The 22,563-nt window shown below is 37.5% G+C and overlaps 1 protein-coding gene across 2 annotated transcripts in view; it reads left to right on the plus strand.

Moving 5' to 3' along the window:
* The first annotated feature begins 5 nt into the window (after positions 1–5).
* XRCC4 (X-ray repair cross complementing 4) overlaps positions 6–22,563 on the plus strand; it is a 186,148-nt gene continuing 163,590 nt past the window's right edge. For both annotated transcript variants that reach the window (XM_065656533.1, XM_065656534.1), the window contains exons 1-2: positions 6–58; positions 19,541–19,690. In XM_065656533.1, coding sequence (XP_065512605.1) covers positions 19,552–19,690 — 139 coding nt within the window. In that variant the 5' untranslated portion in view covers positions 6–58; positions 19,541–19,551. The remainder of the gene's footprint in view (positions 59–19,540; positions 19,691–22,563) is intronic.

A 22,563-nucleotide genomic window follows, 5' to 3' on the forward strand; every position in this document is an offset into this window, starting at 1 on the left:
GAGCGCGGCCTTTTCGGGTAAGAGGAAGCGGCGGTCGGCGGTGCGGGAGAAAGAGGAGGTAGGTCCGCTGGCCGGGGCGCCCCGCCCACTGGCCGTGAGTGGAGCGGCCGCCGGTGGGGCCGGGGCGAGCGAGTCCGTCAAGTGCTACCGGTGCCCTAGGGCGGGACAAGCGGGTCGGCCCCCTCGGCTGACCCAGTGTCAGCTTCAGGCCCCTCGGAGCGGGCGGTGTGGCTCGGGCCTGCTCCCCTGGGCACGTAACGGCCGCGGTGCGGGCTGCTGTGTTCCACTGGAGAGCCGCTTGCTAGTGAAACCTAAAAACATAAATAACATATTAACGAGGCTGGTTTTGAATAAGCTGCTTTTGGAGTCCTGTGTCCAGCTCTGGAGCCCTCAGCACAGGACAGACATGGACCTGCTGGAGAGGGGCCAGAGGAGCCACAGAAATGATAAGAAGCTGGAACAGCTCTGCTGGGAGGACAGGCTGAGAGAGTTGGGGTTGTTCAGCCTGGAGGAGAGAAGCTCCGGGGAGACCTTATTGTGGCCTTTCAGTACTTAAATGGGGCCAATAAGAAAGATGGGGACAGACTTTTTAGCAGGGGCTGTTGTGACAGGACAAGTGGTGATGATTTAAAGTAAAGGAGGGAGATTCTGGCTGGACATGTGTAAGAAACTTTTTACACTGAGAGTGGTGAGAGCCTGGCCCAGGTTGGCCAGAGAGGTGGTGGATGCCCCATCCCTGGAGACATCCCAGGCCAGGCTGGATGGGGCTCTGAGCAACCTGATCTGGGTGAAGATGTCCCTGCTCGTGGCAGGGGTGGCACTGGGTGAGCTTTGAAGGTCCGTTCCAACCCAAACTATTCTATGGTTCTATTGTAATGGCAAAGTCCTGTTCTACCATAGGGAAAATCCAGACTGTCTTGCCTTTGTGAGGTAGTCGAGAAGAACAAGCAAAACCTGGTCTTCGCTTCAATCTGGTCTCCTGTATTTTTGCTCTTGTCCTGTATTCTCTCCTTGTAGAGGTTTTCATCTTCTTTCCTTTTCTGTAGTTGCATTTAACACTTCAAGTCACACCATTATTCTTCCTTAAAAACTCTTTCTTTCTGAAAAATACTTCTTAAAAGTTTTTTTCTAAAAAATCTGAAATTTCTTAAATGTTCTGCATGGCTGGCCTCTTATAAGAGAAGCCTGTGCAATTAAAATCCATGATGTGTCTTGCATTTGGCAGGTGTTTTTGACAGTGCCTGCTCTACCATCAAGCTGTATGAAAGGGGTAGGCCTTCATTTTGGCTCACCATGACAAAGGTGTGGCATTTGTTTTTAAACAAGGAGATTTTTTAAAATTTTTTTTTTAAGGAATTACCTTTGATCCTGTGAGGGACTTCAGTAAAGCGAAGACTATGTGTGTTCTGACCAGTTCTGTGGAAGAACTTCATCATGATTGTTTTGTATTTACAGTGAGGTGCCTAGGTGTTGCTGTCACGACAAACCTCTCTTTTGAGTTGTATGAATAATCTGTCCCTCCTTTTATAAGTACACTGTATCTTACAGAACTTCAAAAGCAGTAACCTTTTCTGTTTTGTGGTCTTTGTCATTCTGTATCTTTCAGTACTGGGGCCAAATTGTGTTTTCTTGTCTGAGTGTGGGACAGGTTTTGTTTTTCCCATGGCAAGGGGAAAAAAAGTTTTCATCCTACCAGAAGCTGGGATAACGTTAACCAGAAGTTGCTGTAGGAGGCTGCAGAGAAATGAGAGTATGCGTATGAAACATGTTGTGTAGTAGAATCAATGAAGTCTTCTACTAAAACAAAGTAAGGCAACTGAAACAAACATACACAGTCCACTTACAATGTCCTTACTATCTTCTAAAGACCGAATTAATTTGCAGTAGTAACTTTGGTAACTACCGTTCGGAGTTCTCTGTAAAATAGTAGTTTCAGATGCATAATTGGTGACAACCAATGATAGGACAAGGGGTAATGGGTTCAAACTGGAACACAAGAGGTTCCACTTAAATGTGAGAAGAAACTTCTTCAGAGTGAAGGTGACAGAGCCTGGAACAGGCTGCCCAGGGAGGTTGTGGAGTCTCCTTCTCTGGAGACATTCAAACCCCACCTGGATGCCTTCCTGTGTAACCTTATCTGGGTGTTCCTGCTCTGGTGGGGGGATTGGACTAGATGATCTTTTGAGGTCCCTTCCAATCCCTAACATTCAGTGATTCTGTGATAATCACAAAAATCACTTCAATGTTTTTCAACATAAGCAGGTGTAGAATTTAAGAAGGGTTTTCTTATACAACTTATTTTTCTGTCCTGTAGATTTTGAACATTATATTGATTTTAGATTTGCTCTTATTTTTCTTACGTAAGTCTAGTGACTGTGAAGGTTCATTAACTTGCAAATTTATCCATTGATTTAATAGGTAGTCACCAAGATGCGTGGTTGTTTTGTCACAACATATTCATACTTTGTAGTCCTGTTCCGTTAGTGAATTACATTCACCAGATCAATTTCTTTTATTCATGCATCAAGGTTTTGGATGAAAAGTGGAATTAAGTTAAAATGCAGAAAGACAGTTCTCAAAACAGCCTTATTATCTAGTTAGGCTGATGTGAAAGTGTTTACTTGATGACAAATTAAGGTAGATTTCTAAAGTGAAAGAAGCTGTAACTACAACCAACAAACAGTTCAACCTCTTATGGTTACCATGACCCTAGAATTTAGAGGCAAGAATACTTTTGAACTTGTTCATGTGTCTCTGAGCTGGAAAAACGAAACTGGTTTGGTTTTCCTTTTAGGTTTCATTTTTGGTTTCTCAATGTACATTAGTTACTGACATAGAAAAATTGTTTCTGTACCTGCACAGGAGCCTGCAGCTATCAGTTCTCAGTCACTGTAGTCAAGCCTGCTTCAAGATGGTCAGCTGGCTTCCTTTAGTTCAGTATTTTTCCAAACATGCCCTGTGTGATAATTCTTGTATACTGCTATCTACTTTGAAAGCTTCTGGTAAGCTCACCTGTGAAATCCATTGCAGATTGTTGCAAAAATGCTTTTTATTTAGTCTAGCAATTTAATTTGCAAGTGAAGTTTCCAAAAGCCTCAACTATTTGAATTTTCATTGATCACCTGCTATATTAAAATGCTTTCAGCTGCTTATTTTGTCCTTATGGGAAAAATGACATTTGATTATTACCAATCTTCTGGAAGTCTTAGTGTACCTACCTTAGCATGACAATTTCTTTTGGGATACAGTGTGATACCTACAGGATATTGATTTAAATATGACATTTCTGATGGTGCTACTGCAGGTTTGGGTTTTTTTTTGTTTTGTTTGTTTTTTTCTGCTCCTGGTTTATATATTTTAATGGAAAACCAACTGCAAGTGGCTGGATAGCTCAGCTGGCAGTGTCTACAGGAATTGCCTGGATATGCATACTTGTCTGTTGAAATTGCAAAATAAATCAGAAGTTTAAACTATCTATATGGACATATTCTATTAGGTAAATAAAACCGTATGATTAATACTGGTTTTTCTTGTTGTGGTGTGGTTGGTTTTTGTTTTTGTTTAAAGGAGTTTTAATGGTATTGGCTGCGCTTTGTAGTACATATGTATTAAGAAACATTTTAGAAGTGTGATTTGCCAGTGAAGAGATTGCCTGATGTTCAGTTAAGTGTTTAAGCAGTAGAGCACACAAAGGAATTTGTGTGTATAATGAAAAGTAAAAAAAGGTGGCTTCAGAGATTAAGCTTCTAGGTTTTTTTCAAATGCAGGAAGAATTATAACAAAACAGTATGAGTTTGCATGTGGGAGGCTAGGTATTTATCTTCTCTTGTGTCTCTTAGCTTTCATAAGGAGAAGGTGTGTTGAAGGAGGTAGTTTAAAAATATCACAGGCAGGTGACTAGCATGACAGATACATCTGTATAAACATGATTTTGTGCATATCAAGTGTGCATATGTATACATGAGGTGAAAAAAATCATGTGCAAATAAAATATAAACACGTGGGTTTTTCTGAGATATGCTAGTTTGTATGATTGGCAAAAGCTGATCATGCTCTTATTTTTTTTTCTTTTACATCATATTTATGTCAGTTGTTCCTAGTATCTTCAACTACAAGCATGAGTGCATAAAAACTTATTTGCATAGTTGCTACAGCTACAAACTTATTTAGTTTAGGAGGCAACGGAACCTGAGGGATATGCATTATCCAGGCAAACATATAGTGAGTAGGTAGTGTTCTGTATGCTGGCAGTGGTATTAGAACACGGCACTTTGTTTGCTAATCCTGTTTTGCAAAAAAAGATATCTACACTTGGGTATGGCTCCTCTTTTGTTCCTGCCTCTCTCTGTTAACTTGGAGAAGTGCACACTATATTCATGATGAACCACAACAGGTGTAAAATGCTTAAGAGTTTGCAGCTATTCTGAGCAAGAATGAATACTAAGTCCTTGGTCTTCACATCAGAGGTGCTTGGAAGGAGTGCTTTAATTAGTATTATGATCAGACATTTTCTGTGTCAGGTGATATATGGTAAGGAATGTTCATATAACAACAGGAATTCCTATACCTTAAAATTTCTAGTTTTCATGGCAGATTTTGTGTAAATTGTTGTCCTCTATCGGTATGATAAAACTCTGTGAATTATGTGGACTTCTGTTTTATAGGAGTTGACTACGGTCTTGAAAGACTGTGAGGAATGAATATGCCAGCTATTATGCTTGATGTGGGATACAGAGGCACCGAGTTTGTAGTCTGGAATACCTTAATTTGTTGGATCAGATGATGGCGGCTACACACTGTCGAGATTGTAGAGAGAAAGCACTTGCCTTTTACTTTATATGCTCAATATTTTTGACTACTCTTATACAGAGTGATTTCCTATATGAAGCTGTGGTGTTACAGGCACTTCGGGAGTTATTTTGATGTTGATAGTGAAATGAGCAGAATAGCAGCATTTTGCATGTCCAAAATGATTCTAATATATCTGTTGGTGAAGTACTTAAGAACTAAACCTAATGAGTTAAACACTATTATGGTATACAAAGGTACATAAATGACTTTTAAAAATGCCTGAGCATTTAAATTCTATAGTTTTCAAGCATTTATCTGGACTAAAACCTATATATCTAAGTCATTACTTACGACTTGCAAAACAAAGCTTTTCCATTAAGTATGATTTAAAAAGGGGAAAAAAAAAAGTCACATACAACTGATGGGCTGATGCCAGGTTTAACTGCACAGCTTAGCAAGACACTCCAGCTTGTTGTAAAAATAAAATGGTGTCATGGCCTTGCTGTAGAAATAGTTATGCTGTGTGTGACACAGGTGACTGTAACCCCTCTTCTGACATACACAGTCCCAGTGTTGCTGCTGCTGATGTCTTGTCTTGCCAGCAGGCTTGCAAGGATGCTGGATAGCTTACAGTTGTCTGTTTTGACCAACAAGCTCCCATTTCAGTGTAGATGAGATAATTTTAAATGGTTTACCGTACTGCGTGTTGGCTTCACTGTGTTACATGCTTGTGCCATGAGCCTTACGGGGTCTCTTGCTGTTTTGTCTCATTGCCTATTTTTGATGCCCTTGTTATCTTTCAGTGCCACTTGAAGATGAGAAATTTTAATCCTTACCTCTTGTCACGTAGGGCTTAGCAGTAGGTGGAGAATGTTTTTAAAGAGCTCAGGAATGTTAGAGCTCAGGAACCCCAAATGAAAAAGCACCATGTCCTTGAAGAGTAAGTGGAATTGCTGGGAGTTTAGGGTGAGATTTTTAAGGTCTTAAACTGTTATTTATGTGTTCAAGGTTAATAAGATGCAGCTGTAATTTCTTCACTGTTATATTTGGCAAAACGTGTGTAGTGTCTGCTGCCGTCGTGGGGAAAATGTAAAATAATGTGCATACACATTTATGTTATGATTTAGGCTAATTTTACTAAATAACAAAGAATCTAATTTAGAAAGCTATTGTAAAATACCATCAAATGGTACATGAAATGAAAATTTTTGCACCAAAAGTAGGGTTTGCTCTGCTTCCATTCATGGTCCTTCTGACTTGAGCTGTGTCCCTTTCCAGGGTAAAGAAATGGTGTCCTTCACCTCCTAGTGATTGTAATCGGGATGTCTTTGTGGATTTTAGTCATCCCCATCTCCTTTGTCTCTATACATGAGACGAAAAAAAGGAAAGGTGGCAAAAAGCTACTGTGAATTTGAAGGTTATCAGTGTAATTTAGTATCAGATAATGTAATAATAATGTTCTCTACAGTATGTCAAGATATAAAATACCTACTGGATTATGTATGGTACTAAACAAATTACTGTTGTTTGCCAATCTAACACAGTCAAATCTGTTCAACATATAGAACATAACTTGCAGGAAAAGTTTCAAGTTGATAAAAAATTCATTATGCGTGTGCCTAAGCAAGGGTCTCTTGTGTTGCTATCTTCTGAGAAGCATACTAGTAATTTCACAAAAAATATTTGACTAAATAGTCCAAATTTCCAAAGTTTGGAAAATTACTGGAATACTTCTAAATCTGCTTTGCTGACTGCTAGATGAGTTTTATGGGAAGAGGTGTCCTCCAACAAAGCACACAGATAGAGCAGAGATTGTAAAATAGATAGTAAAAGAGGGAGACTGATCTTATGTGGTTTTAAAAGTGCAGAGACTGAGAACTTTTGTGTTCTTGATCTAGACATCAGCCAAATTGCTTTCTATCTTGGGATGGAAAAATTAATGCAATTAGAGGAAGTGTGAGGCTATATATCCTATCAAAGGCCGCATTTGTTTTTAAAAATGATGCAGATGATTATGAAAGGGATTGTTTGTTTACAGGTCTACAAAAGGATCTTAGAGGCCACCCTTTTCAGCACAGTAGCTGGACAGGAAAGAGGGAATGTGGGGCTTTCCAAATGCTGTCAGCTGTGTCCAGCTTATGGTGGAAACTTCACAAAAACCTGAGGAGAGATTTGTGTTGACTGAGCCAATGAGGGAAGCCTAGACAGTAGTTGTGGGCAGCAAACTGTCTTGGGTGGGCTCATATTAACCTTCTCCAGCTGTGAAATTTAACATCAATTTAAGAATACAGCGTGCTGTGGCCACAGGCATAATGGAAATTGGTCAGAAATGTTAATTTCAGTGAAAGCTAGGCATGGCTGTCATAGAGGATAATTATTTTTTGAGATAAGAGTCAAGGAACCGTATGAAGCATTCTTATGCGTCTCTTGGTAATAGACCTACTTGAGTTACATTTCATAATCTCCTGAAGGCAATGTTAGAGAGAAGAGTTTTTAGTTGTTGTTTTTTCCTCTGTCTTGGTCAGGGAAGTATACAGAAGAAAACTGTGGTTTATAATTTATATTCTTTCTTTAATCGTGTCTGTTCCAGGGGTTTGTTTTATTAACCTTAACTGTCATAAAAATAGATGTTGTGTGTGTGTGGTGGGCTTTTTTGTGTGTGTGTGGTGTGGTGGTGGTGTTGTGGTTTTTTTCCTCTTCTATAAATAATCAGGTAAGGGAGGAGTTTGTTTGTGGGTTTTTTTTTTTTAGTATAGACTATTTGAGATTTATATTGTGATATTTGTACTTGATGGTGCAAAACAAATGAGTGTATGTGTAATATTGAAAGGGAAATAAATGCAGTAGAGGAACTGTATCTTGTTGTAGCTGTGGATAATTGACTCTTCTGCACAAAGGGCTGGGTTTTTTATGATCATGTACTTGCACTAGTTCAGAGTCATTCTATAATACTGTAAATTGTTTCATGTAATGCAGTGATGTGCAGTAGTGGTTCTGTTTTGCTTCTGCAGTTTGGAATCAGAAAGCCCAGCAACATGAAGGTGAAGTGCAACCCAACATGCAGTGAAGCCTAAGCTTAACTGAGACTGATTTTAAAAATATCTTTTCCTTTTGTTCTGTTTCAATTTCTGCCCCACCACCCCATAATTTTTTATGTCATCATGCCATAACGACTGATTTAACGTATCTGGGAAAGAAGTTCCTTACAGCCTTAAAACAACTCTTTTGAGACCTTGACACTGATGCTCCACGGATTTGCCTTGTAATAATTTGCACTTGAAGATCTCAAAACTGTGTCTAACTGGTGCAGTATCAGATCACTTTTGTGCTATGTTTTCCTAATAAGTACCTATTTGCAATCTCAGTTCAACTCCAAATGGCATTTTTCCACTGGTATGCCCCTGCTGTGTGTTCATATTAGTCTGCAAATTTCTTTTCACTCCAGTGCAAACTAGCATTCTTCAATAGTTATGAGAGAAAACTAATATTGAAAAGCTGGCCTCTTTAAGTAGACCCCCTGCTTCGCATTGAGCATCTTGGGTTTAGTTTTTGAGAGAAGGGTATGCAGGGGTTGTTTTTGTTTTATTTTTTTTCCTAGCCCATAGTAAGAAAAAAAAATTGCTACATGAAAGACTCAGGAAAACCACCTAGAAAAGCCGTGATCTAGTATGTCTTGAAAAGCTTTATATTTTTATGTATAGAATTTAATATGTAAAAACCACAAATGACTCTTGTAAAGCTCTTTGTGTCCTCTTTCCTTTCTAAACGTGGTTTGTAGACATAGTGCTGAATGAGACCAAACTAATAGAACGTGATTCCTTAGGATGCACTGTCAGTGGCCACTGCATTTGCTATTTCTGTATTATCTATTTTTTTTTTAAACGAAGCTGTTTGTTTGCTCAGAGATTGGTGAGGCTGTGGGACTTGTGCAATAGGCCCCCTCCTTGATAAAATAGTGGCATGTCAGTTGTTCTTGGGTATGGACTGGTGCTTCTCCCCATTTTGGTTTGCCCAATGTGCATTCTTACAAAGCCTACGCTAAAATGGTGCCTCACTTTTCTGTGGATTTCTTGTCTCTTTTCAAGGTGATATACCACGGGGTACCGACATCATATGATCCCGTAGTGTTACCTGATACGTTGAGGCTCGTGGCTTCGCATTTGAGGCAGGTTAAAGCAGCAAAGCTGAACCTGTGCCCATCTGTGGAAACAGTTGAAATTGATGTTCAATATGGATGAATGTCTCTTTGCCTTACCTTCAAACTCTGATCGCTCAACCTAATCTACCAAAACCATAATTTATTTTCAATGCGAAGTGATAAACATGGCTGAATAAAGAGCTGCAAAATTGAAATAGAAGTGCATTGAAAGTGAATATCCCAGTTCATTGAAAATGTCTTATGAATTACATTTCTGTAAGAGCCAGATGAAACAAAATGAATTACAATGTTTAAATTAATAAGTTAAAGTAGTGGGAGCTCTTTTTTTTTCAGGGAGGTCAATGTTACCTTTTCCAGTAGATAAATAGCAAATGGAAAGGAAAACATAATAAAACTTTAGTGAAGACGGGGTAATGCAGGAATTTTCTTCAAAGAAAATGCCTTAGGAAACAGTTTTGCAAGATAAAGCAATTTAGAGTGTAGGCATATCTTTTATGAATTTGTCAGGGACGTGAAATTAAAATAATCCATCTCTTTGAAAAGTGTTTGGGTGTAGAGGTAAGAGGAAGGATATGTAAGCCTTCATATTTATATGTGCTCTTGTTCCACTGAAGTGGCTACACTTGGTGCTACTTGTTTTTCCAGGTTACTGTGCTCAATTTTTCAAAGCTCTTCAGAAATCATACATATAGAATTATATCCATCCATATCTAGCTGACCCTGATTTTTGTTTCATTTATCCTTGTTTCAGAATTGTTACTATTGCCTATGGAGCTATCTGGATTCAATAGTACTGAATTTATTTGACTTCATTTTGAATTAAAAAAAAAAGGCAGACTGTTTAGTGGAATCCATTGCTTAGTGACGTTAAGTCAAACATTTGCAGAAACATGTCACACTGAGTAGGGTTATAATAGGTCTGTATGTGGACTAAAGAATAGAAAACAAAGGAAGTCTGTAGGACAGATTTGTTTTGTGTAGAAAATCCTGATAATACTTAATCGTAAAGAAGGCAGTGCTTTGGAAAACAAATGGTACCTCAACAAGACTACTATGTTATCCAAATATACGTCAAAAAGACATATGTATCTGAGTATTTTTGGATGAGTGAAGGGTGGTTGAAACATGGTGCCTTTTTTTTTTTTTTGCTGTACTCAAATGGATAATATTCAGTTACTGAGAACTTCAGAGATGCTTTTGGGAATGTGACTAAGATACTAGGAATTCCTGAATCTTGGTTCTTAGTAATTATATATGGCAGCCACAAAAGTTGCATCTGGCAGAATCGTAGAGATTTGTTTCCTTTTTTCTGGTGTGATTTTTTTTTTTTTAAGTATTTCTTCTCTTTTGGACCTGTCTTTTCAGAGAGATTACAGCAAAATTGATATATATTTAGGTTTTGTTGTTGTTGTTTCTTTTTTGTTTTTGTTTTTTTTTTTTTGAAAGTGAGTTACCTTTCTTAATAAATAGTCAAATGTTGCAAAAAGGGTGTGGCTTCATGCGACCATTGGATTTGGTAGGGCTTTGGAAAGCCAGGCTGACCTACTGCCAAAGTAGGTTTGTAAAATATTTGTTGGGTCTTGCACCTCCCAGAGGCAAAAAAAGGTAGTGAGTCTGGGTCTCTTGGGCATGCCTGCTGACTTTGCATCCCAGATCTAGCCACTTGAAGCTGGTCTGGTGGTCATCTTTGATCCTTGCATAGTTCTAGACGTGCTTTTTATTAACTTCAGTACTAAAATTATCTTTTTCGTCAGGGAATATTTCAATTGTGTGACTTAATTTTATTTTTCGCAGGTCTATAACGTTCAGTTAGTGTATCCTGATTTATCTAGGGAAACCTTATGATTTTTTTTGATACTGATTTTGGAAAGCGTGAATTTGACAGAATGCACACTGTAATGGTTAGCGTTGGGAAGAATTCATAGAAGAAGGTGAAAAAGAAAGGTTTGTCCCTTTCGGAAATCTATCCAGATACTCCCTTACTTGCTAGTATATACTAGTATAGTTGTGCACTTGGATGTTTATTTTTTTCTGTATTTTTTGTTTGTTTGTTTTTCTTTTTTTTTTTTTCTTAACCTTGTTATAGCTTAAACTGTCTCCTAGTATGGATGCTTTTGACTAAGCTTGGCAAGCCTGGAGTTGGTAGTGGCTTAGGTCTGAGACTTCAAGAGGATGAAAGACACCAGGGTGGGCTTTTCCTCCAGGCTACAATTAAGATCAAAGCTTGTTAGTAGGATTCCTACTATAAAGGTTGTTGCCTGTCTGCTTCCTTCTGTTTCTCCTCATTTTTCAGCTGGTGACTGTAGTAAATAAGTCTGACAAGGATTGTTTCTTATCGTAGACTGCAGATCTTTTGTGGCAAATCTTGCATACCCATGAAGTCTGACAAGCTCAAGACTTTTTTTTTTTTTTTTTTTTGGGCAATTGCACAAAAAGTATGTGCATGTTTCCAATCCTTTTGTGGCTGTCACGGAACAGTGGGAAGCAAGCAGGGGAAATGTTAGCCATGTGAGTCTTGATTGCAGCTGTCTTGAAGTCAATCTCTTGATCAAATGTTGTCATGCAGGACTGAAATTTGTAAATGGCCATTCAGACATCTGCACAAAGTTATAAAGTCATTCAGTCCCTTCTTCATATCCAGTGCCAGTTTTTGATTCATTTCCTTTATCTGCAAGGAAAAAAAGTTACATTATTGCCAAAATTGTGATCCTTGTATTTTTAATATAGAACAAAGTTAAACAAAACAGCAACTGGATACAATTTAGATTGTGTCTAACCTAAAAATGTGTTAGCCCCCTAGATTTTATTAGGAATACAAGCTCTTTTATCTTCTTTGGTCTTCAGATGTATCGTTAACTTACAAATGAAGGTTATTATTGAATCTTTCTTCAGTGTCAAACAAATCTTGTGGCCAAGGGAACGGGATGCTTATTGTGAGATGTGCTAGGAAGGATACTATATTCTTTTCTTCATGTTTGTTGGCTCAATCAGTTTCATGTAAAAAGAACAGAAAAATGAGGGTATCCTTATTAGGTTTATAGTAGATCTTGGATTAACTGTATCATAGTTGAAGTTTTTGACAGATATTTTAATTCTCTTCCTCTTAAGTATTGGAGTTAATGGAATTTTAAATTAACGTGAGAGAATATCAAGTTGTATGAAGAATATCTCTAGAAATATTCATAAATACAGGCATTATCTTATTTCCTTCTGTTAGAAAGTGTGATAATAGCTAGTTTTAATCTTTAAAAGCAATCTGTGTATTTCCTGACTGGTTAAATCTCAAATAATCCATTTATAAGTACATATAGCATCTCCTGAATAATACCTGTTCTCTGATCATAGGTTAACCATTCACATTCTTGTGATTATTAGATTCTGATTTGTAGTGTATGTTGTGGTCAAGCCAGTGACAGAGGGGATCCAATTATAGACTTCAATAGCAGTGTGCTGTGTGTGCTCATCTTCTATTCTGAACACACTGTGGATAGCTCCCTGTTTTTCTCAACAAGAAAGCACTTAAGTTAATTACTCCTTTAGACAGACATAGTAGCTCTTTCTGATCAGTAAGCAGCCTTCCATGCATAGCTGCTGAAGTTTGGAACACCTGCAGCCAAAGCAATTGGGAAAAAAAAAGCCATTAGTCTGCATGGAAAAAAATAAAATGTTGAAGTTAAAAATATTATCAATGATGCTGTGTTGGAGCAGCCTAAAAGATTTGGCTTTTGGTGCATGCCTAGTGCTATCCAAAACAACATATAAAATTCTTTGTAAAGCAATTTTAAAAGTGTCTTGTTTATTCAGAAGCAACTGTGTACGCTATTTGTTCAGAGAGTAGACACCAGTCAATTGCACACCAGCCAACAGCTGATTTCTCCTTAGAAAGAAACATTGCCTAATATAGATCATAGAAGCCAAAGACCAAAGGGACAAAGTGCTAAAGATACACAGCTCAATCCTCAACTGTTCGAAGGCCTCAATAAAGCCTCTCATTTACAAATTTGGGGTGGGACTCAACTGTTCCCACCTGCAAGCTTGTCTCAGATCCTTGGCTCTGACATGGTGAGGTGCTGGTAATGTGCTGTGACCTCCTGTGCCCTTAAAGAGAGAAACACTGGCTTTCTAATGGCCAGTTTCTCTGCAGCTTTTTTTTTTTCTTTATTGTAATTAAGGGAGGAAGAAATTACTGACTGCTCTCATTTTATTGAGACAGTGAACAGTAAGAACCTACAGAGACAGAGTTGCTGAATATTGCACGAGACTCAAAGATACTGCTCTGGTCTGATAGACGCAGAGGTGCTTTCAGACTGTGATAGCACTGGTCTAATGTCAGTAATCTAGTTTGTTGGATAGCTATAAAAATAGCCTGATTTTATTAAATGATTCCTTTTTTATAAGCTTCAGCAGAATCTGGACTGTTAAATAGTGAGAGTGCCAAAATTTAGGTGGCTATTTTAACCATTTTGAGCATTAATAGAGGTTTTACCTGTGTCCCTACCTTTCCACCCAAAGATGTAAAAGTGAAACTCACTCTTAAAGTGTCATCTCTCCCTCATCCTTTATATTTTTGGCTGCCTCTCAAAAACAATTTATGACTTGGTGGCGATGAGGATGCTAGTAAAATCATAAAAGGCAGTACCAGCTTCTACATGCTTGTGTGACCAGTTCTCTGGAAGTTCAGGTCCCAAGTTGATATGTATTTTTCAGGCCCCTTTGTCAGTACATCTGCAGTTATTTTGTTCTGGCTGAGTGTCTGGCCCAGAGTACTTAAAACAGCTGTGACTTCTTATGCTTCAGTTGTAGGTGTAGTGTTAAAGGACTGAGACAACAGCCACAATAGAGAAATGGTTTGGCACTCATTTAGAAATTTACTAGTAATATTTCTAGTGGGACTGCTATTTCAATGTATAAAAGTAGATTCTTAGATAAGCACATGCAAGACTCTTGGCTGGAATTTTGCATGTGTGGTGGTTAGGACAGTGAACGATTCCATTGAATAAGTGGCCTTTAAAAGCATTATTTGATAGTAGATTGGAATGTACTCTTTTGTCTTGGTGTGTTTTGTCTTTTTGTTGTGGGGGTTTTCTTTGTTTTGTTTTTACTTTTAGAATCTACAGTTAGGGTTTGGGAGATAATTATGTCAACCACAACAATGGGAAATGTAAGTTGCTACAGCTTGATGCTACAGCTACTCTCCAATTTATGTATATATGACATCTTCTGTGGAAATGACTGAAGAAGTGTAGATTCAAACAAATTTCTTGGAGGTATGTTGACAGTCTTCTGCATTCCTGGAGAGAACACCCATTGCTAGCCAAACTGAAAAATTTACAACTGGGGGGTTTTGGAGTTAATTTGGGGAAGGGCAGCTGGAGAATCTACTTTGGCAAATCTGCTCTTCATGTGCCCTCGGACTTTGGCACTGCTCAGTGTTTCCACCAGAAACAGAAGCCCTGGGGCAGAGCTTTTGGTAGGAACATGGTCACCTTTTACAGGCAAGTATTTTGTCTGTGAAGAGCCGTGTATGCTTGGTATGTTGAGGGCTCATGGGGTGATAAGAGCATATACAGAGTGTTTCAAACAGATGGACCCAATTTGAAATCACTATATCTTTGCAATTGGGTCCATAAATGCCTGGCAGTAAGCAGGCAGGTGAATCAAGAGATGTTAGTTATAAAGAGGGTGTTTTAGTTTACTTCATTTCTTGACATAGTATATATCTTCTCAAGATGTTGAACAAAGTTATTTGTGAATCCTGTGAACGTACAGGGTATTCAAGTGCCATGTCCAACTTCATCCCTCTGAAATTCTTATTTTGGAAATATACTGGTATACATATCTTATTAGGTTTTGCCTTTAGAGTGGATGAGATGCATGCTCTCACCTTATAGTAAATGAATAAGGAACAGAGTACAATTTAGTTTCTGTATTTTTTCTTTCATTAGTGGTAATTTCTCAGTTGCTAAATAGTTAGGTAACTCCTGTGCTATTTTTCCCTTTATTCACACTTTAGCTGTGTGGTGTATCCAGTTACTCAACAATACACTAAACTCTGTGGAAGAGTTGTGTTGTTGGGAGAATTGAGGAAAGGGTGATCTGTGTGTCGTGTGGTGTTTTTTGTTCGTGTGTTCTTGTTTGTTTGGGGGTTTATTTTTTATTTTTACAAACAGGTTTTAAAAAAGCAGTAATGTACAATGTTTTTATTTGCAGTGATGTTTGTGTACGCTGTGTAGGTCAGACTAATTTTCATGAAGAAGGTTTCTTCCTCTTGAAGAGAAGTAAACAACAGCCATTATATACAGCCAAGAACCCTTAAGCTTTTGCTGATGAGGTGGAACAGTTGAGTGCTTGGAAATCTCAAACAAGGCTGAGCTCTGCTTTGTGAGGCAGTTTCTAAAGATGTAGTAATAGCCAATACTCCTCTCAAAAGGTCATTGAGCACAATGGAAGAGATAAAAGCTGGGAGAAAAAGTGTTTTCATTTTATGCTCTCTCGTAAAGTTCTTTGTTCAAAGAGGCACAATAAAAGATGGAAAATTGTAACAAAAGTATTTTGCATTTTATTATGACATACAGAACATTCTTCTGTGTTGTGTCTCCTCAGTATGTTTGTTTTTATGGAAGTTGTGTTTTACCACAGGTATACAAATCATAAGGAAGCTTTCTCAGTTCTGTTAACAGGCCCATCCCTTATGCTGGCAACTGACATCTTAAGAATGATGTCTAAACAGAATCTGCATTTTAGCTGTTCGTGAGTGAAGTACTAACGTGTGAAGATGGATGCATGGGAACCACAGTATTATAATATCAGATGAAAATAATTTCAGGCCTTAGAGGCCTTGTTAGTACATCTTTAAGTAAATAAATAAATTTTCTTTCCTATGTGACTCTTGACATCATTTTTTCTGTCTGAGGACTCACACTGCTTTCTGTTTGTCTTCATATAAATAGAAGGTCCAACTCTCTTGCTTTACTTTCTGTTATAAACGGTCTACATTAAAAAGAAATCCTGTGGTGCAGGTGGTTTTCACTGAATGCTGCTCTGCTTTGTGATAAGAATCAAATGCGACCAACAAAACCTCCCTTTTGACATATATATACCTATGCATCAGTACCTTGTATGCTGTCTGTCTGGGTTGTGTGAAACTGTTTTACAATGTTTATGTAAAAATGAATGAGTAAAGTCTTTTCAAAAACATTGTCTTTCAGAGAAGGACTTTTATGAAAATATTTCATGAGGGATACTGTGTTTTTTCCGAACAAGCAAAATGGAATCTGGCAGACACAGGAGAATACATGCCTGTGTCCTTAAACATACTACACACATAAGTTGAGCATACTATCCTGTGCTCTTTATTGACCCAGATCTAGGCAGTCAGTGCACTGCAAATCTTTAAAATTACTTTAGTTTTATGATTACAAAGGCCTTGTTCCAGACCTCCATGCCCCAAGTATTTCATTTTGTTCTTGCTCACAGGTGCACATACATACTGTAGATTTTCATAAATGCTCAGTACCTCAGCGATGTGGAAGATAATTTTTTTGGAGTCAAACTATTTTTTCTGTATTGCTTTTAAGTAACTTTTTAGTTTTTGGCGCATTTTCTGTGAATAGAAACATGGCGTATGGCACCTGTAATAGCATAAGTGGTGGTGTATGGTTGTGAAGAGTAAAGTCATCTCTCTTACTGTTGTTGCCAAGAATTTGATTTTTAGCTCTATGTACATGATTTCCTTCTACCATAGCTTTTGAATCCTAATCTCTTCAGAAAAATATTCTAAACAGGGAAATATTATGGTGCTTGTGTGTAGTTAAGCTTTAAGCTGGAAAATAAAGTTAGCGCTTTGAGTATTTGGTGATGAAAATGTAAAGGGTAGTCAGGAATGCAGGAAGTGACATGTTTTAGCCAAAGTTCAGCCTGGAATTTGTAGCAGGCGTTTTACGTGATGTTCCTCTTACTGCTTAGAAATGCTATTTGTTAGTCCATGCTGATCTGTATTGTGGTTGAACTAGCCACTGGATACTGACAATGCAGCTGTTGTCTAGCTGTTAATGCAGATTTATGCTTAAGAAACAAATCTTATATTATTGTATTTTGGTGCTTTTGGATACTGTGCACTCCTCTGGAAAAGGGAAAGACATTTTCAAGTGGATTTGGGTGCATAGTTGAGCCAAGGTCAGACACTGCAGTCAACTGCCATTAAAACTGTCCCTCCTAACCTGAAAATACCAACTTTTTGGCAGACTAGTGGTATTTAAATCTCTTTTTGGATTTGGTTCTCAATGTCCACAAGCAAAAAAGAGCTTCCCTCTGCTGCTGCTCAAAAAAAAGAGTCCTCTCAGGGCATGAACTGAGGCTCATCGTGATGACTTATTGCTACACTTTGGACTGAAAACTTGATGGAGCTTTTAATACCTAACCTGTCCAAGCATATTTGTACTCAAGTTGGTGCAAAAGGCATTGTGGTTTTTCCACTGTTGAAATTTGCCATTTGATATTGGAATACATTCTTAAATAAATGTGGTTATGTTATACATCATTTTAATGTGCTTTTCTCGCTTTGTATTTTTGCTACTGGCTTATTATTTCCTTTTTATTTTATATTTATTTTAGACTAGAGAAATGATGTTAGACAAAAAGCAAATTCGAGTGACTTTTTTGAGTTCAAAATGGGTTGTAAAATAGCAGAGACAACTCGCAACATCAGCAATGGATTTGGCCCAGGAACTGCTAACGAACGTGCAGTGCCGTGGTGGGCATGAAGTTTTGCAAAGGAGACGAGAGCCTTGCAGTTGAGAAGCGTAGTGGCTGGCCATTGGAAGTTGACAATAAGCAATGGAGAGCAATCATCAAAGCTGATCCTCCTACAACTGCACGAGTAGTTGCTGAAGAAGTCAATGTTGACCCTTCCACAGTCGTTCAGCATTTGAAGCAAATTGGCAAGGTGAAAAAGCTCGAAAAGTGGATGCCTCATGAGCTGACTGAAAATAAAAAAAAATTGTTTTGAAGTGTCATCTTCTTTTATTCTATCCAAAAACAATGAAGCATTTCTTGGTCGGATTGTGATGTGCGACAAAAAGTGGATTTTATACAACAACTGGCAATGACCAACTCGGTGTTTGGACTGAGAAGGACCTCCAAGACACTTCCCAAAGCCAAACTTGCACCCAAAAAGTTCAAGATCCCTGTTTGGTGCTCTGCTGCCAGTCTGATCCACAGCTTCCTGAATCCCAGCAAAACCGCTCCATCTGAAAAGGATGCTCAGCAAATCGACAAGAGGCGCTGAAAACTGCAATGCCTGCAGATGGTATCGGTCAACAGAAAGGGCCCAATTCTTCTCCACAGCAAAGCCGGGCTGCATATCACACAACCAACACTTCAAAAGTGGAATGAATTGGGCTACGAAATTTTGCCTCATCTGCCGTATTCACCTGATCTCTTACCAACCGACTACCACTTCTTCAAGCATCTCGACAACTTTTTGCAGGGAAAATACTTCCACAACCAGCAGGATGCAGAAAATGCTCTCCAAGAGTTTGGCAAATCCCAAAGCATGTATTTTTATGCTACAGGAATAAACAAACTTATTTCTCGTTGGCAAAAATATATTAATTGTAATGGTTCCAATTTTGATTAATAAAGATGTGTTTGAGCCTAGTTAAAACGATTTAAAATTCACAGTCTAAAACTGCAATTACTTTTGCACCAACCACCAAATGCCTCAGTTGTGGTTTTCCTGTTTTTATTAATACATGTTATTTTAACCCTTTTTCATTCACTTCATTAATCTTAAAAAAAAAAAAAAAAAAAAAAAAGTTGAACAACTGAGCACTCCAAAACAAACTCTTCAAGTACTGGACAACATGAAGCATTGTCAAGGAAAATATTCAGAATTGTCTGTTTCTTTATTATTCGGTGGAGCAAATTACATTACTCAAGAAATTTAAAACTGCATTGGACAAAGTTTCATTATTGTCCAATTAGACTACGCATAAATACATGGGATTCTTTAGAAGGTCTTATGTCAAGCCCAGATTGCCAAGTTGCTTTGATATTGAGCAAAAAATTCACTGTAGCGTCATAAATTTTGTTCTCTGCACCATCCAGTTTTTCAAATAATTTATTTGGTTGTTGCTGGCAGGCACTACAACCTCTGCTTTGCAATGAAGCTTAGTAGTATGCTTCCGTATGAGAGTCTTCCAGATGAAAGTTGATTATTTTGATTTATATTCCATGTGCTGTATGTTGTGTGATAGTGGACAGTAAGTTAAAAGCCTGGCCATGGGGAAATGCTTGTGTATTTTAATTTTCCGTTCTCTAGCTTCCCGACACATAGTTTCTCAATTTAGGACTATTCAAATATATTTTATTGTTAGCATTGTTCTTTTAAACCTTACTTATTTTAATGCATATTTCTGTTTGGAAATATAATCAGTTCTCTGAAAAACTGAATCTGAGGAGGAAAGTAAAACAAAATTCTAAGTGTGCTTATACTTGTATCTTTTTTGTTTTTTGAGTTATGTAGAACTGGTAAGCACCTCTGGAGAATAATTCATTGGTTATAATAAGATTATTTTACTTCCTAAACAGGTGTCTGGAAAATGGAGAAGACTTTGAACAGAATTCATCCAGTTTCTGATCCAGAAGCAACGTATTTTCTACAAGTATCATGGGAAAAAGATTTAGGCACTGGTTTTGGTATAGTACTTAGTGATGGTCAATGTGCATGGACTGGGACAGGTAATAATAGAAAGAAAAAAAATGTTTGAAATTATTACTGTTCTTTATCATTGTTTTCTAAACTCTGACCCACAACTTGCATCAAAAACTTTTTATGGGCATCACCTCTCTTTGGTGGTGGAGGAGGTGAGGTTCATGATCTTTTGGGATGTGTTCAGAGATCTTTCAAAACTGTAAAGATTGCATGTCAAACTTAATACTAATTCATTTACCATACGGATATGCAATATTTTGCTTTTTTCTCAAGAATATAGTTTCTTGCACTTATATTGGAGCACTACCTAGGTGTGTTCTCCAGATCCTTGAACAAATGCATCATGCAAGTTCCATTTGTAAATTATCATTCAGGAAGAATATAATTGGAGATGTTTTTTAAATAGTTTGACAAAGTATTAATAATGAAAAGTAGCTGTATTTAGTACTTGGGTGAATTTTTGGGAAGGGGAAGGGGCAAGAAAACATTTTTTTTTTTTCTGGAAGTAAGCTATTAGGAGAAGAAAAAATAGCCTATGGGATTTTTTTCCCCACTCAGACACCTGAATAAGAGGATGGATCTCTTAAAATGTGCATGCTTCTCTCACAGCTAGTGAGAGAAAGAAAGATTTGTGTGTTCCTTTAGAAATGTGTCAAATACTTGATCAAACCTATGCTCTCAGTGGCAAAAATATTTCAAAGGGAGGAAAGAATTATATATTTTACAGCATAGTTTAGACAAAAACATTTTCCTGACTCTTTTTCTGAAGTATAAGAATAGATGTTGATGTGGTTCCTTCCTTCTGCCTGCCCAGTGGATGTCGTTTCTCCCCAGTTCCTGTAGGAGCCAAGCTTTCAAATAGGTGTTATATATCTATATCTCACTATATAAATAGTGCTTTGTGTGTATATATGTATATACACACATATACAGACTATGTGTGTGTAGATATTGTACTCGTGTATAAAAAAAAAAAAGCTTAATCATTCATTAGCCTTCTTTTGAATACAATTTTTACCTTCTTTTCTTTCAAACCCAGGAAGCAAGAGTAACTTAAAATACGTCTAGATATGTAATAAATCTGCTCTTCCATATTCCTTTGAACATTTAAAACACTATTAATTGGGAGTTTCTACACAAGACAAATACATATATTCTAGTGCTGATTCCCTGTAGTCTGATATGAAATGTTTTTCTTTCTTGATTCGACCATGTGATAGTCAAACTGTACACTTCCAAAATAACAAAAAAGGATGTTAACATTGATAAGTACTTAATTAATTTAGCACACTAGTTTTTCTGTTGGAAAGCTTTTCTGATTGTTCTTATGTAACTTTTAAAATCCTCAGCTCAAAATACACAAAAAGCTGATCCTTTAAATTTGTTATTTTTCTAAGTAAAACCTATGTTACTATAACTGGAACAGTATAGAAAAAACATGTAAACACAGTTCTCATTTTGTTGATTTCCTGCATCTGGCAGAATGGCTGGATGATCATTTCCCAAAACAGAGGACCAGGGAAAGCAAGATGACCTCACTCTATAAAAAGGAAAGAAAACCCACAACAGTTTAGCATGAGCACTGGGTACTCATCCAAAGCACAGAGCTTCTATTTCCTCTGCAAGAATCTGATCCGTTTCTAAGGAAACCCTATTGACTTTTTAGTTGTTTGGATAGTTTCACTAGGAGTTAAAGCTCTTGTGCATGAAACTGCACAGATCTGTGTTTTCCTACACACAGTGTTGGTTTTAATAACTTTTTTGAAGTCGTTATATTACACTTGAGGCTGCTTGGATTCTAAATTTAAAACTTGGGAGGGAGGAGAGCAGTGGTCAGAAAATTCTTGCTTTGAGAAATCCTGTTTGGGTTTCCTATGCTGTGGATTATTTTGCTTGGCAAAACCTACCAGGAAGTGAATGAGAGTTGATGATAGAGTTGTCTTTTATGGTTTTTGAATATCTAATGTGATGATGAAAAGTATTGGGAGTCTTATTTAAGGAGGGGAAAAAAAAATAGTCAAATCCTCAGGGGAAGGGAAGCACTCAAAAATGCAATATGATGTAATGTATTCATTTGATATTGGGTTAAAGTACTACAGATATGTCGATTTATACATTTCATGCTTCTCTGAAAACTGATTGGTTCTGCTAGTTTTATAAGATAAAGGAACATGTAGCATGTACAGACACCACAGGAGAAATAGTAGTGTTCTATTGCAGTATATTAATATCTGTAGTTTTTTAACTTTCTGAATTTCATTTAAAGTTTATCTATTTTTTTCCCAGTGTCAAAATCATTGTACTAGACAAACATATTTCTTTGCAATTATTTCCAGCTTACTTTTTATCTCTGCTTCATACTGCAAAGGATGCCACACTTCTGTCTCTACTATTTTGCAGGATTGCAAACATACTAGTGGCCTTTGCTCTCTCAATTCTTGTCTCATATCCTGTACAAGAAATAAGCTAGCTAATGAGGAAATCATTGGTTGCTCTAGCTTATAATAAAATAGAAATATTTTGATGGTAAATTTCTTGCCATTTCTCAGTCAATTCTTGCTATTTGTAGTGGATTGTAAGCTCTGCAAGATGAGTGGTGACCAGCACTGTAGCCCCAATTCTTCACTGGCTAGTAGGCTTAGCTTTTTCCTGACAGTAGTTCCACTGTATTATTCTTTATACGAACATTGAAAGTGCTGCTTTCAGTTGAACGACTGCCAGCTACATTTTTTTTTAAGTCTTAAGCCTTTTTGATAATATCTGTTTCATGCTTAAAATAAGTTTTGAAAATATTGTAAAATACTTTTACTACTTCATCTAAGATGCTTAGATGTGTTCAGTTCTGATAGGGCTGGGGTAAAACACTTGGCTTTGCTCAGAATGAGGTAGGGAAGAACTG

The sequence above is a fragment of the Caloenas nicobarica genome, chromosome Z (genome assembly GCF_036013445.1).
Source record: "Caloenas nicobarica isolate bCalNic1 chromosome Z, bCalNic1.hap1, whole genome shotgun sequence".
Classification (NCBI taxonomy): Eukaryota; Metazoa; Chordata; class Aves; order Columbiformes; family Columbidae; genus Caloenas; species Caloenas nicobarica.